Source organism: Mobula hypostoma, chromosome 2 (genome assembly GCF_963921235.1).
Source record: "Mobula hypostoma chromosome 2, sMobHyp1.1, whole genome shotgun sequence".
NCBI classification, from domain to species: Eukaryota; Metazoa; Chordata; class Chondrichthyes; order Myliobatiformes; family Myliobatidae; genus Mobula; species Mobula hypostoma.
This window is the reverse complement of record NC_086098.1, coordinates 138257166-138274243: the sequence shown is the minus strand read 5'-3', so window position 1 is coordinate 138274243 and position 17078 is coordinate 138257166. Positions and strand designations below refer to the sequence as shown.

General features: G+C 40.9%; 1 protein-coding gene across 2 annotated transcripts in view; it reads right to left on the bottom strand.

Annotated features, from left to right (window-relative positions):
- cdk19 (cyclin dependent kinase 19) overlaps positions 1–17078 on the bottom strand; it is a 180609-nt gene that overhangs the window by 15417 nt on the left and 148114 nt on the right. For both annotated transcript variants that reach the window (XM_063040761.1, XM_063040762.1), the window contains exon 10: positions 16669–16766. In XM_063040761.1, the coding sequence (XP_062896831.1) occupies positions 16669–16766 (98 nt within the window). The remainder of the gene's footprint in view (positions 1–16668; positions 16767–17078) is intronic.

The window sequence follows — 17078 nt, the reverse complement described above, 5'->3', positions numbered from 1 at the left end:
ACTCAAGTTTTTGGACTTTAAAGATTTCAAAAGGTCCTTTTTGTTATGCTGATCCAGAAGACATTTGACCCACAGTAATATAGTAGACTGAATTCAAAATTAGCTTGCCCATAGTAAACAGAGGGTAGTGGTGGAGGGGTGTTATTCCGCCTGGAGGTCTGTGACCAGTGGTGTTCTGCAAGGATCAGTGCTGGGACCTCAGTTGTTTATGATAAATATAAATTATCTGGATGCACATGTAGATGAGCAGAGTTTAATCCAGACTAATATGAGGTGTTACACTTTGGAAGGTCAAACCTTAAAAGAAAGTATACAGTAACCGGCAGGAGAACTGATGTACAGAGTGATCTCTGGTGTAAGTCCATCGCTCCTGGAAGTGGCCAGACAAGTGGATCAAATTCTACAGAAGACATACTGCATACTTGCCTTCATTTAAGGTGTTGAGTGTTACAGTCGAGAAGTCCTGTTGCAGCGGAATAGAACTTTGTTTAGGCAACATTTGGACTATTATTTGCAGCTCTGGTTGCCACACCACAGGAATGATGTGGAGGTTTATGTGAGTGTGCAGAAGAGGTTCACTATGAGGCGGGAGGAGAAGATGGCAGCGCGACGCAGCGCGCGCAGCTCTCCGGTGAAATGATATCGTATTTGTAAGTAGGATGCCATGCACAATTCTGATTTGATGGAGACAGATATGAGAAGGCACAGAGGAACATCTGGAGAAATTTCTGAAATGCCCAGTTCGCTGCCGCTGCTTCTGTGTGATCGAGAATCTCCAGAGGGAAGGCCCCAAAATTCTCTGCTTTGCCTGCTGCTGGCAACCGAGGCCGGGGTCGAAACGTTTGGCAGAGATGGTGCTCAGTACTTGGTGTCGGAGGGCTGATCGGAGCTCGAAGTTTTCGGACGACTCAGACTTGGACCGTGGTCGGGCATGGCAGGGAGAGTTTTCTTCCTTCTCCCGTCTGCGTGAGATGTGGAACTTTCGAGAGACTTTGAACTTTTTTACTGTGCCCATGGCCTGTTCTTCATCAAGTTATGGTACTGTTGCACTGTTGTAACTATATGTTATAATTATGTGGTTTTTGTTAAGTTTTTCAGTCTTGGTCTGTCCTGCGTTTCTGTGATATCACACGGAGGATATTGTATCATTTCTTAATGCATGCATTACTAAATGACAATAAAACAGGACTGCGTGTCCTCATAATCTAATCTAATCTAATCTAAATGTTGCCATTTTGTCGAGTATAAACTAAAAGGAGTAGTTGGACAAACCTAGATTGCTTTCTCTGAAATATCAGTGGTTGCAGGGCCATCTGATAGTGGTAGATAAAATTATGAGAGGCATAGATGAGGTAAATAGTTCAGAGTCTTTTCTTCAGGATAGTGATGTCAAAAACTGGAGGACAAAGTTTGAAGGTGACAAGGAGAAAATGTAAAGGAAATTTACAAACATATTGTTTTATAAGAGTGGTAAGTGCCTGGAACACACAGTAACTTGTGGAAACAGGTACCATAGTAATGTTTAACAGGAGCGTGAGTGGCAGAACTGATAACTCAACTTGACAGAAATAACAGCTCTGCAGTCCAGGGTTCAGATCTTTCAGACTTGATAGTGAAGGATGCAAAATAGTTAGGGGGGAGGTGCAGTCCTGATTAGGAAGAATGTAACAGTGACACTTAAGAGAGAACATCCTGGAGGGCTCCTAGTGCGGCAAAATGAGGAAAGCTCAGGAATGAGGAAGGTACATTCACTATGACAGGGTCATACAATGGGCCTCCCAATAGCCACGGTGATATAGAGAAATAGATATGCAAGCAGATTATGGGAAGATGTAAAAGTAAAGGGGTAGTTATAGTGGGTGACTTTAGTTTCTCCAATATTAACGGGAACTTCCTTAGTGCCAGAGGCTTTAATGGGGCAGGATTTTTTAGGCACATCTAGGAAGGTTTCTTGACACATTATGTAGATAATCCAACCATGGAAGCAGCCATACTAGATCTTGTATTGGAAATGAGCCCAGTTAGGTGATCAATGCTTCAGTGGGAGAGCATTTTGGGATCAAAAATCATAACTTCATAGGTTTTCAGATAGTCATATTAATTAGAGAAAGGGTAGAGAATACTATTCTGAATGTTTAATTGTGTACAGTGTCTGAATTTATGTTAGTCCAAAACAACAAAGAACATCGAAGATTACAACACAGGAACAGCCCACTATGTCTGTGCCAACAAATACACCAGATTAAACTCATCCCATCTGCCTGTATATGCTCCTTATTTCTCCATTCTATGCTTGGTCAGCCAAATTAGTCGCTTGTTGTTTGACTATAGTTTAATCTACTGTTAATGTCTAATCACATTTTTAGTGCAAATGGGGAGGGCCTCAAATAGAGGTCAGCTGCTTTACACATGGAGTGAGGGAAGAAAGGCCTGGAGGAAGAAATGCCATTGGTAACAGGGAAGCATTATACAGGAATGAGAGGAATTATCTGTTATGTGGTATGGGCAAAGTACAGGAAGAAAATGCGATGGGATTATCTCATGCCATGCAGCTGACATTTTTCCAATACAGACGAGTACTATGAGGCTGTTACAAAATAAAACAATGCTATATTGTATTGTAAGGGCACTGAAAGCCAAAACAAAAGTGGTGTCCTTATATAAGACCTTGAGCATTCAACTTGAATACTAAAATGATAAATCTAGACACAGAATGGAAAGAATTCAGAGGACAGCCACCAGATTTATACCAACCATGATTACCATGGTAAACTTTTTATTCTACAAAAACAGAGAATTCAAGGATTGTCATTTAAAATAATAGCAGATTACATCCCGTCTTCAAGGATAACTTCAATTGTTTAACAGATCATGGAGGAGCACAATTAAAAAATTATTTACGTAAGCATTGAACTAGGTGATATGTCAGGGATATGGCTTAGAAATTCAGTTCTGTAGTTTGTGCGCTTTGGTGCTCTATAATTGATTCTGTATATAAATTGATTATGAAATGAAATCATGATCCATAATGGGAATTTGATGGTCAACTCCCGTAGCCGTGGAGCACGTCGAGTGGTTGTGCATGACAGTAATCCAGATTTCTCATGAAATTGAATAATGGAATGTAATTCACATTCAGCACAGATCTTGCACGGAGAGGCAGAGTGCAGTCTATCACCCCATTTATTTATAAGGTCATCATTCTTGATGGATAGCAGAACACACTGCAACGCATCATTTGGAGCTGACTACATCTTATTCTGCAGGTCTAAAGACTACAAGTACAATTTGCTGTCAAGCTCTGGATGAGCTTTAAACGTGTTTGCTATAGTTTTATTGTTTTAGTAGTGGTCTTGCTGGGCCTTCAGTAGTAGGAAAAGGCCAGGAAGCTATTAGATGCTGGAAGTGTTTAAGGAGTGGCTAAGCAGAAGATATACCCTAAGAGTCTTCCAGGATTTGTGTTACAGTTTGCAGTTCTTCAAGATGCAATACATCCTAAGATTCAGGCTTTTTAAATCAGCGATGGCAGAGACTAGGAACCTTCATCATGTATACCCATGCATATGTATGCTACATAGACCTTACTTATCTATCAATCTATCTATCTATTTATTTCGAGATACAATGCGGAACAGGCCCTTCCAGCCCTTCAAGCTGCATCATCACCCAGCAACCCACCAATTTAACTCTAGACTAATCACGGGACAATTGACCAATTAATTAACTAACTGGTATGTCTTTGAACTGTGGGAGAAAAGCTGGAGCATCTGGAGGAAACCTACCCGCACAGAGGAACGAATGGACAAATTTGCTTACGGAGGTCGCCAGAATTGAACTCTAAACTTTGGCTCCCCAAGCAATAATAGTTTTGTACTAACCACTGCACGCCCAACACCCATGCATACACTACTGTAATAATTGCCACCTTTCACATTCAGAACATCACAGATAGATGTTACTGAAGGACAGGAAAATACGTGTCTTCCTCTGAATGAGAACCAGTGTCACAAGTCTGTGGAGTAATGCAGATTGTGGGTTACAGTGAATGGCACACGGATGAATATGAGAACCTATCTCTCTTAGGTGCTGGGTGACCAACAGCAGGAAGTATTGACAAGTAAATGATTCCTCGTCATCAGATGGGGGAATTGGAGCCATGAGCTCATTCAGTACTGGCTACTTGTTGCAGATGCATTGGACTTGGGAAATTACTTGCACTCCAAGTATTAATGGAAAAAACTTGATAGAGCTTTCAGACTATACCTCATAGAAACAAATTGTGTTCACAATAAAAACACGCACACAAACATGACAGTATATTTTTGTGGCACAAATAGTGTTTAACAATGCAGGGAAGATTTACAAGGATGTTGGCAGTACTAGAAGGCCTGAGTTAAGGGAAAGGTTGGCCAAGTTAGGTTTTTATTCCTTGGAACATAAGAGAATAAGGGGCAACTATATAGAAGTGCACAAAATTATGTGAGCCACAGGTAGGGTGAATTATAACAGTCTTTTCCCTACAGTCAGAGAGTCTAAAACTAGGGTACATAGGTTTTGGGTGAGAGGGGCAACTTGTTCACACAAAGGGCGCCGAATATATGGAACGAGCAGCCAGAGGAAGTGTTGAAGCGTGAATGATAGTATCACTTAAGAAGCATTTGGATAGGTACATGGAAGGGTGGGGCTTGAAAGGATAGGGACTGAACATAGGAATCTAGGACTAGCTGGGTGGGCACCGTGACATAGACGTGTTGCGCTGAAAGGCCTGTATCTGTGTTGTATTGTTCTGTGACTCAATGACAAATATTGTCATGTGTCTATTGAACAATTTACCACTATGAGCAGTTATTGCAGATTTTCAATACAAAATAGAATGAGGTGTGTACCTAACTAGCCAACAAGCATATAATTTATACGGTAAGAAAGATGTTCCCCATCATTGCATTTCTCAACATCCTTTGAGGATACATGGGAATAAACCTAAAAAGGATTTCAGTTCTTACTTTCTCCATGTTATTTCACATGAACCATCTTGAGAAAATGTCATTACAACTTAGTTCAATGTTAGTAATATCATGTAAAATTAGTGATAGTTCATGTGATATCTGCAAATGATATTAGATTCAAGTTGTGGCTTAAATTATTTACGAATAATTAGTCAGGTTAATAATTTAAAATATCAGCTATTTTGCAAAACCAGATTTTTCTTCTACTTCTTCCCTGCAGATAGATAGATGGTGGCTATTTACTGGAGTTTGACTCCAAGTGTGTGTTTCTTTCTATTTGTTTTTACTGCAAATATTAACAAGCTTCTCAATAATCAGGGAGAGAGCCTGATTATTTGTTTATTCAATGTCATTCCAGCAACATGGACATGCTGAATTTCTCAACTTTAACCAATGCAACATCAAGTGATCTTACTGAGCAAAGGCCTGAGATCAAAACAAGGCACTTTTTGTCTGTGAGTGATTCACTGGATAAGCTTTCCAAGCACTTAGGGAAATGGCATATAAAAATATGACAAAATTGCACTTTTACAATATAACTACTTCTCTTTAGCCTTCATTTCCATCACTTTCTATTCCTTTGGCAAAAGTTTCTTTCTGTACAGGAAGATGAAAAATTGTGGGAAAAATGTACTTAAATTGGAATTACTTACAAAATCACATAAGTTAAACATTAGCTTAATAACTTGACCAAAGATGATGGTGAACAAGTTCAGGGCTTGTTTACTGATTTCACAGCTGTTTGGCAATCTCTAAAATAAAGACAGGAGTGAGTGTCCATGACCTTCGCACGTGTGCATGCGCACACACACAAACACACAATGCTATTAGTCACCAGGTCAAACCATGGTCAGTAACAATATGAACAAATATTGCATCGTTTCTGGTGATTTAATAGTTTGCAAATGAGAATTCTAGTGCACTACTTGGTGCAGACAGAGCAGACATTTCTGAAGGTCACCTTCAGCTATGACATCATCCTGAACTGCCTCTTGGCAAAATACAAAGCAGTTATTTTAGGATTATTGTGCACACAATGGCATTCACAGATACCAGGGAAACCAGTGCCCATTATTTCTCCTGAATTCAAATAACAGATGAGCACGATCAGATAATTTTAAAGAGCCTATACTAAATAACATTACAAATTATCAGGATTATCATAATTTAGCCAAAATGCCCAATCACAATAAATGTAGACATTGTCTCTCAGAATCAGAATCAGAATCACTTTATTGCCAGTATGTGAAATATAACCAAAATTGATTGTGATATGGTGCCAAGGATAAAACACAAGACAATACCATAATAGACAGCACAATAGCAAGCAACAATTCACAAGGCAATAATGTAAACAGCCACAAACAATCAACAATTACAGAATGATCACATGCACAAACAATAAAAGAAGAAATAGACAGAAATTGGCAAAGTATTCAGCTGAACTAAATTGCAATTAATTACATAAAAGACATCAACACAAAAATAATGTGGATTGAATATTGCAGAGTATTCCAAACAAACAGTAACATCCTTTTGTGAAATATTTATTCCGTTCAAATGTCTTTTACTACAAAATCTGTTCCTTTTTAAAATTCGTTTTCATGATCTGGGTATCATTGGTAAAACCAGCATACATCGTCCATTGCTAATTACACTTGGGAAGATTATGGTGAAATACCTTCTGCAGTCTTTCTAATAAAGGTACTTCCACATAGTTGTTGGGTAAGAAGTTTCAGGATTTAAACACAATGATAATGAAAGATGAGAGATATACTGCCATGTCAGAATGATATACGATTTGGAGAGAAACCTACAATGGATTGTATTCCCAGGAATCTACCTGCACTTATCCTTCTCAGTGGCAGAGGTTGCAAGTTTGGCTGGTGATATCTGAATAGCCCAGGAGAGAAACTACTGAGGGTACACTGCAGCTACCGTACACAAGTGGTAGAAGGAATTAACAGGGTGTAAATCCATCCCACTCCTGACCTATCCCTTGTAAATGGATGAAAAGCTTTTGGGGTATCAGCAGGTAAGTCAGACACACACAGTCCCCAACAAAAGTCAGTTGCTACTTATCAGCCCATGACTGATTGCCGTCTAGGCAAGGGCTACTTCATTTGCTGAGGACTTGTGAATGGAATTGACAGTTGTGCTGTCATTAGCAAATATCCTCATCTCTGACCTTAGGATGAAGAAAGATCATAGATGAAGGAGGAGAAAATGGCCTTCTCTGAGGAAACTGTGTAGTGATGAGATGGCACTGGAATGATTGACCTTCAACAACCATAACCATCTTCCTTTGTGTGAGGAGAGATTTCAATTAGCAGAGTATTTGCCCTTTAATGTCCATTGACTTCATTTTTAACAGAGCTCTTTGATACCACACTTGGTCATGTGCTACCTTGAAGCAAGGGCAGTCTCTACCACCTCACTTCATAAATTTGCTGCTTTGGTCCATAACTGCACTAAGATTGTGATAAGCTCTGGAACTGAATAGCCTTGGAGAAACCCATGCTGGATATCTGGGTATCAATTCACAAGAAAATCTGCAGACGCTGGAAATCCAAGCAACTGACACAAAATACTGGAGGAAATCCGCAGGCCAGGCATCATCTATGGAAAAGAGCAAACAGCTGACGTTTTGGGCTGAGACCCTTCATCAAGACTGGTAAAAAAAGGAAGATGAGAAGTCAAAGCAAGAAGGTGGGGGGAGGGGAAGAAGTACAAGATGGTAGGTGATAGGTGAAACCAAGAGAGGGGGAGGGGTGAACTAAAGAGCTGGGAAGAAATTGGTGGAAGAAATAAAGGGCTGGAGAAGGGGGAATCTGATAGGAGAGGGTAGAAAACCATGGAAGAAAGGGAAGGGGAGGAGCACTAGAGGCAGGTGATGGGCAGGTAAGGAGATAAGATGAGAGGGAAATGAAAATGGGGGAATGATGAAGGGGGTATGTTAGACATTAATCCATCTCACACTACTCCTCTTGGGCACTGGTATAATTGTTGCCCTTCTGAAGCAGGTGGGAAGTTCCAACTGTAGCAATGAGAGATTTAAAATGTCTTTGAGTAGCCCTGCCAGTTGGTTGGTACAGGTTTGTAGAGCCTTCCCAGGTACTCCATTAGACTCTGCTGCCTTGAGAGGGTTCAACTTCATGAAAGAGTAGTGTGAGCTGCTTTAATGATTATCATCTAGTAGCACTACATTTACGGTGATGAAATGCTTTGAGAGATTGGTCTATAATTAACTCCTGTCTCAGCAACGACCTGGAGCTACTGCAATTTTCCTATCGCCACAATAGGTCTATAGCAGACACAATCTCAATAGCTCTTCACTTAACCTTAGATCACCTGAACAATACAAGCACCTACGTCAGTATGCTGTTTATTGACTATAGCTCAGTGTTTATTACCATCATCCCTATAGTCCTGATTGATAAGCTACAGAACCTGGGCCTCTGTACCTCCCTCTGCAATTGGATCCTCAATTTCCTAATCAGAAGACCACAATCCGTGCGGATTGATAATAATATCTCGACACTGACGATCAACACTGGTGCACCTCGGGGATGTGTGCTTAGCCCACTGCTCTACTATCTCTATTCTCATGACTGTACGATGAGGTACAGCTCAAATGCCATCTATAAATTTGCTGATGATACAACCATTGTTGGCAGAATATCAAATGGAGACGAGAGGGTGTACAGGAGCGAGGCATACAATCTATTTGAGTGGTGTCACAGTAACAACCTTGCACTCAATGTCAGTAAGACTAAAGAGCTGATTGTGGACTTCGTAGTATCCAAGACATTTTTAAGGAGAAATGCCTCAGAAATTCAGCATCCATTATTAAGGACCCCATCAGCCAGGATATGCTCTTTTCTCATTGTTACCATTAGGAAGGAGGTACAGAAGCCTGAAGGTACACACACAATGATTCAGGAACAGTTTCTTCCTTTCTGTCATCATATTTCTAAATGGACACTGAACCCCATGAACACTACCTCACTACTGTTTTTCTCTCTTTTTGCACTATTTATTTAATTTAACTTTTTAAATATATATACTTATTGTAATTTGCAGTTTTTTTATTATTATGTATTGCAATATACTGCTGCTGCATAGCATCAAATTTCATGACATATGTCCGTGATATTAAACCTGATTCTGATCCTGATATATACTTCCCTTTGCTTGAGCCAATTTTCTGATTTTACCAAAATAATTTTCCCATAGCTGAGCTGTTTATTTCTAACAGTGAAGTAATTTTCCAGACATGTCCAGGTAGCAGTTCAAACTTGCCAAATTTATCACAACTCCATATGATTCCATTACATTGTCTAACTGTTTTGCAGTAACATACTAAAAACAAAGGAAAAGAATAAAACAGTCTTTGGAAAGTAGCTGTATTTATAGAAAACAATGTGAAATACTCAGACATCAGCCTAGTGTTATAGAATCAGCTTCCAAGTTCATATGCTCATTTGGAGATATTTTCAAGGGTGGGTGTGCAGCTATTTTCATTATTTCATTATTTTTCATTCTTTGATTTCATGAATTAATATAATTTCCATTCAACTGGAAATTATACCAAAAAATCCCTCAATTCCATGAACAATACTTCGCTATTCCTCTTGCATATTTACTTTTTTTAAATTGTAACTTATAGTAATTTTTTATGTTTTACACTGTACTGCTGCATTTGTCAGTGATGATAAAACTGATCCTGAAATCACAAATCATATTGTACATGTATCCTTATGACACCATCTGCATAAACAAAAATGGATTTCTTACATTTTTACATACTGATATTTAGGAACAAAGTTAAAAGTGTTTATAAACCATTTATTTATCCTGCCACTCTTTTCCTCTATCTTCTGAGGTTGGCTGTGCTGATATAAGGTTTCCACCAGTCCCTTACTTTTACCATGTCATCATCATCAGTATGACCTAGGTGATCATGGCCTCATGACCATGATTGTTCTTGGCAAATTCTTCTATAGAAGTGGTTTCCCATTGCCTTCTTCTGGGCAGTGTCTATACAAGACGGGTGACCCCAGCCCTTATCGATACTCTTCAGAGATTGTCTGCCTGGTGTCAGTGGTCACATAACCAGGACCCGTGATATGTACCAGCTGCTTGTACAACAATCCACCCCCTGCTCCCATGGCTTTGTGACCCTGATCGGGGGTCTAAACAGATGCTAAACATTGCCCAAAGGTGACCTGCAGGCTAGCGGAGGGAAGCAGCACCTTACACCTCCTTTACCAGAGACGTATCCCCATCCTTCCACCATGTACCTAGCTCAAGTGACTATGTAATTGGACTGTGAATAGTACTCAATCAGAAATCCAGATTATTATAGCTAAACATAATACATAATCATTTCTAACATTGACTGATTTTGGATTTTGGAGCAGGAACTACACATCGTTTTCTATTTCTAAAGTCAAGGTGGTAGGACCAAATGCTCGGCTACTCTGGCTCCAAGCATTTTACATAGTGAGCATTTTACCTGGAGTTTCCTTGCCAATATTTTACACACCTAGAATAAAGCTCATGGTCTACAAACAGCAGTGAGTCCTGCCTTCCTATTTGCTTCTAAGGCTTAACTACTTACACACAGAAGGCATGACAAGGCAACGTACAGAAAATGCTGGAGGATTTTAGCAGGTTAGGCAGCATCCATGGAAATAAAAAAAATAGTTGATGTTTCAAGCCAAAACTCTTCTTCAAGATTGAGAAGGAAGGGGGGAGGATGTCAGAATAAAAAGATGGTGGGAGGGGAAGGAGGCTAGCTGGAAGGTGATAGGTGAAGCCAGGTGGATGGGAAAGGTCAAGGGTTGGAGAAGGAATCTGATAGGACAAAAGAGTGGATCATAGGAGAAAGGGAAGGAGGAGGGGATCCAGAGGTAAGTAATAGACAGGTGAGAAGAAGTAAAAGGTCAGATTGGGGAATAGAGGAAGAAAAGGGAGAAAATTCATCTATCAGTAGGAGAAATCGATATTCATGCCATCAGGTTGGAGGCTACCCAGATGGAATATAAGGTGTTGCTCCTCCACTCTGAAGGTGGCCTCATTTCGGCACAAGAGAAGGCCATAGACCGACACTTTGAAATAGAATGGGAATTGGAATTAAAATATTTGACCACTGAGAAGACCCCTTGTGGCAAGTGACAAGGAACTAGAAGAATAGCACCATACTGTCTCTGCAAAATCCTCCATATTCACTAGAAGGACATGAAAATCAACATCAGAGTCCTCTCCCAGGCCAAATCTCAAGTAACCGAGGCCCTGGTTATACTAAGTTGGCTACACAGGCTAAGCCAAATCATTCTCATGTCTGAGAACAGAGGCCCAAAGCAGACACTCAATTCTGAGCTCCATCACAGAAAGAGATTATCACAGGTAGAAAAGATTCAAAGATATGTTCAAAGCCTCCTTGAAGAATTACAACATCCCCATTCAGAGTGGAGGAGAAGCATGTGAACCTCAGAGCCATAAATCAGGAACATTTCAAGTTACTGCATAAGCAAAAAAAGAAGCGGACAACCTTACAAACTACCCATGTAACTGCCCTGTTGGCTACGACTTCACCTATCTGTGGAAGAAACTAAAATTCCACATTACCCTCATTAGTCACCTCAGAATCCATACCCTGAATGGAAATAAGCCTTGATTGATCCCAATGGTCTCTAAGATTTCTCAGCAAATCTTTTCTACAAAATAGATTTCAGTTTGAACAAAAACGCAATTGAAATGGTTTCATTGTTCAGAAGTCTTTATGCTGAATTATTTGTAATACTCAGCTATCCTCTCTAGAATGTTCAATGGCATGTCACTCAAAGAAAATTATCAATTCCATATAAACAAGATTTTATATTATCAGGAGAGAGTTTTCAAAAACATAAAAAAGTAACAAAATCTGACAAAAAGTGTTGGAAACACTTAGCAGGTCATGCAGCATCTATATAGAACAGAATGATACAATGGTACACACAGGAACAGGACATTGGCCCACAACGTCTGCACTAGTCCAATTTGCTCGCACATGGCCCCTACCTTATTTTTGCTGTCTGTTCATGTGCCTATCTAAATGCCTCTTAAACAATGCTATCATATCTACTTCGACCACCTCCCCTGGCAGCACATTCCAGGCCAACACCACTCTGTGAAAAAAACTTTGCAGATCTCCTTTAAACTTTTCCCTTCTCACCTCAAACCTATTCCCTCTAGTATTTGACAATTCCATCCTGTGGAAAAAACTGACCATCTATCTACCTGAAGTATGATGCTTAGAATTTTGTATTCTTCTATCAGGTCTTCCCTCAATCACTAATACTCTCGAGAAAGTTTGGCCTCTCCTTATAGCCAATATTCTTTAATCCTGGCAACATCCTTGAAAAATCTCTTTTGCACCCACTCTAAAGCCTCCACATCTTTCCTATAATATGCTGACCAGAGCTGCAAATAATACTCCAAATGTGACCTAACCGAAGGTTATAAAGTTGCAGCATGACTTCCCAACTTATATATTCAATTGTCTAACCTAAGTCACGCATTCCATGTGCTTCTTATCATCCAATCCAACTGTACTGCCACTTTCATGGAGCTATAGACATGCGTCCCAAGTTCCTGCAACATCAAGTTCCTAAGGGTCCTGCGTCTTAATGTCCATTTACGCTTTGCATTTGACCTCCCAAATATACCATCTCACACTAATCTGGATTGAACTTCATCTGCCATTCCACCACCTAAATTTCCAACTGATTTACAGTATATCCTGCTGACTTGGATGGCAGTATAAGTGATCTAATTACTATGATAACTTTCCTCACTATCCACAACTCCACCAATTTTCCTGTCATCTGCAAACTGAATAATTAGACCACTTACATTTTCATCCAAATCAGTAATGTACTGTATATATATTAGAAAATTGATTCTGTGGCAAGAACAACAGAATTAATATTTCAAGACAAAGATACTTTGTGAGAACTGGGAAAAAGGAAAAGCAAGTTAGTTTTAGTCATAGTAGTCATAGTCATACTTTATTGATCCCAGGGGAAATTGCTTTTCGTTACAGTTGCACCATAAATAATAAGTAGTAATAGAACCATAAATAGTTAAATAGTAATATGTAAATTATCCAAGTAAATTATGAAATAAGTTCAGGACCAGCCTATTGGCTCAGGGTGTCTGACCCTCCAAGGGAGGAGTTGTTAAGTTTGATGGCCACAGGCAGGAATGACTTCCTATGACGCTCAGTGCTGCATCTCAGTGGAATGAGTCTCTTGCTGAATGTACTCCTGTGCCCACCCAGTACATTATGTAGTGGATGGAAGACATTGACCAAGATGGCATGCAATTTAGACAGCATCCTCTTTTCAGACACCACCGTGAGAGAATCCAGTTCCATCCCCACAACATCACTGGCCTTACGAATGAGTTTGTTGATTCTGTTGGTGTCTGCTACCCTCAGCCTGCTGCCCCAGCACACAACAGCAAATATGATAGCACTGGCCACCACAGACTCACAGAACATCCTCAGCATCGTCCGGCAGATGTTAAAGGACCTCAGTCTCCTCAGGAATTAGAGATTGTAGACAGCCTCAATTGTAAAGAGAGAGGGAGGGATGATTAGGACAAACAGACTATCTCTAATAGGATAAATTGGGATTATTGTGGGAATAATGTTGAAATAATGTGATTGATAGGTTTGTGAATGCGGTTAGAGAAAAATAGCACAAACAAAACTACTTAAAGGATGTGAGATGACGGCAGTTAAGAGAGAGAAAACCTAAAGAAAGGAATGCAAAATCCCAAGTTGTTAAGAATGCTAAGAGTAATGGAGAGAGACAAACTGAGTTAATACTAGAATACAACTGATCAGTTATGACAGAAAATAGAGAGAGGAAGTCGGTTGAAACTGTTGAATTTAACACCGAGTCCAGAAGGTTGCATCATGCCTGGACAGAAGGGTTGTTCCTCTTTTTTATGTTGAGTCTCTTTATAACAGTGCAGGAAACTAGACACTGGTGGAGAATTAAAGTGGTCCAATTTATTTCAAGAATGTCTGCCAGCATTTGTTCAACCACAATCTAACTTGAGCTTTCAGCAGTGTAGACTAGGTTTAACTGAAGATAGCCATGGTAACAGTGGCCAACTAATTAATGAAAAGCAAGCAGCAAGATGCAATTTCTTAGCATTGTAATTAATTAGACAACGGGGTGACCCATTGGGGCACCCTTTAAGAGAAGGGTAGTGCAGTCTGATGTGACCAGAATGAACATTAAATTTTCCTGAATGTTACTGGTATCGCTTTGCTTTGGAAACTGAAGTAGGAAACCTCAGTTTATTAAAGAAGAACGACACTTAGCAAAGCAAATATAGCTCCTCCTCGTTTAACGAAGGACACTTTTGATGGCATCATTTCTGGCTTATCTGCCATCCAGGACATCTCAAATGTCCTCTTTCTTTAAGGATCATGGTTTCCCTTCTGCCGTCATCAATGATGCCCTCACCCGCATCTCCTCCATTTCCCACACTTCGGTCCTCACCCCATCCTCCTATCACCACAACAGGGATAGAGTTCCCCTTGTCCTCGCCTACCATCCCACCAGCCCCTGGATCCAGCACATTATCCTCCGCAACTTCCACCACCTTCAACAGGACCCCACCACGAAGCACATCTTTCCCTCTCCACCCCTCTCCACTTCCCTCTGCAACTCCCTGGTCCACACGTCCCTCCCCACGGATCTCCCACCCGGCACTTATCCCTGTAAGCCTAAGTGCTACATCTATCCCTACACCTCCTCTCTTGCCACCATTCAGGGCCCCAAACAGTCCTTCCAGGTGAGGCAACACTTCACTTGTGAGTCTGTTGGGGTCATCTATTGCATCCGGTGCTTCTGATGTGGCCTTCTCTACATCAATGAAACCCGACGCAGATTGGGGGACAGCTTCATCGAGCACCTCCGCTCCATCCGCCACAACAGACAGGATCTCCCAGTAGCCACCCACTTCAGCTCCGCTTCACATTCCCATTCAGATATGTCCATACATGGCCTTCTCTACTGCCATGAGGCTAACCTCAGGTTGGAGGAGCAACACCTCATATACCGTCTAGGTAGTCTCCAGCCCCTGGGCATGAATATTGAAATCTCCAAATTCCAGTAATTCCCTCCCTCTCCCTTCTCCCATCCCTGTTTCACTCTGCCCTCTCCCCCAGCTGCCTATCACCTCCCTCATGGTTCCGCCTCCTTCTACTACCCATTGTGCTTTCCCTTATTCCTTCTTCACCTTTCCTGCCTATCCCCTCTATCCCCTCCCCCACCCCTTTATGTTTCCCCTTACTGGTTTTTCACCTGGAACCTACCCGCCTTCTCCTTCCCACCCACCCCCCACCTTCTTTATAGGGCCTCTGCCGCCTCCCTCTTCAGTCCTGACGAAGGGTTCCGGCCCGAATCGTTCACTGATCATTTCCACGGATGCTGCCCAACCTGCTGAGTTCCTCCAGCGTGTTGTGAGTGTTGCTCTGCCATCCTTGTGCCTCTCGTTGTCATCCTGGAGATGTGCAGCCCTTTCATTCCCCGTCTCTTCATCTCTTCTGCTGTTTGTTGTTTGTCTCTGATCCTGGAGACGTGCATGCCTCTCCTCCTCTGTCTCTTCTTCTCTCATCTTTTTTTGTCCTGACTCTTTGATCCTGGAGTCGTGCAGCCCTGGCCTCATCCAATTCTTGCTCTCTCCCTCTCCTTGCTGCTTCCCGACGACGTTTGGCGTCATCTCTTGACCATAATGTCCCCCTTCCCTTTCCACAAGGCATAATTAGGCTGACCATTTTTTTTTACCCTAATGCTGGATGGAAGGTACGAAGCACTAACACCAAAGGATGCTGATTATTCTTGATGATGTGGCTGACGCTCTCCTAAATGGACGTGATACAGTCACCGCTGCCCTTTGACTGCAGCAAAGGGTTTTATGGGTGTCTCGGAGTACGTCATTACAATAAGATTTAATTATCGCTTATTGATGGGTGGCAGTTAGATCTGTCCCAATCCTGCACATGCTGATGGTGATTAGCAGAATGTGACCCCTCGAAATAGAGCTGCCCTGCCCTTTTGCTCCGGTAGGTGTCACTGCTGAGGCTGGCCATGTGCATGCATCGGGCTGTCCCGTCCCAATTTCCATAACGGCCGATCAGGTCTTGGGTAAAAGCCAGCCTGTTGATTTTTGGCAAATGAGCAATTTTATACAAATATATAACCCTGAACTTTGCCTGCATTCTGTAAGTTAGCGCATTTTAATTCAATTTAGCCAAAAAAAGTGCCGCTGTAATGCATCGTTTGCGCTAATTGGAGGTCACAAACAGACAAACAGAGCATGAGAGTTTTAGCAGTATATAGATGGACACAGGTTAAATTGATACTGTACAATTCCAAACTAATGACTGAACTGGTATCTCCAGCACTCTACAGTATTATGCTGCATCTTGGCTATAGTGATATTAATTACAATAATCTTCAATACTTAAAACTAAATAAGCATAGTCTAGCAATAACTAAATGACCTTTGCATAACAGTTTTAAATTTATTGAAGTCACCTTGCTCAATAGAAAACTTTATTTCATTTCTGCATAAGATTAAGAAATATACCTACTCTGTAGTTGGCAAAGGTTCTTCTAAGAAGTAGGGGTCCTGAAGAGCCTGTTCAGATGTAATTCTCTTTGTTGGATCCATAGTCAGGAGCTTTTGTAGCTGAAACGTATAGAACAGATAGAATCTAGAAATGAGCTCTGCACTAACTCCAGAGATAGTTCATATTCCAGCACTGATTAAAACAAGATTTAATGCTTCAATATTTAACACATCAGTCTTGATCATTTTGACTGCAATCCTCAACCAGATTAGCAGTTGCTAAATTACATTAAACTGTTTCTAAGTAGTACATGAAGAAATCCACAAATACGAGTACTATGTCAAAGTATACATTTGCTGAACTGCACCATTTTGGTTTGTATAGATGTCACCACATTGAATAGAATCATAGATGATCAAAAAGGGAAATTC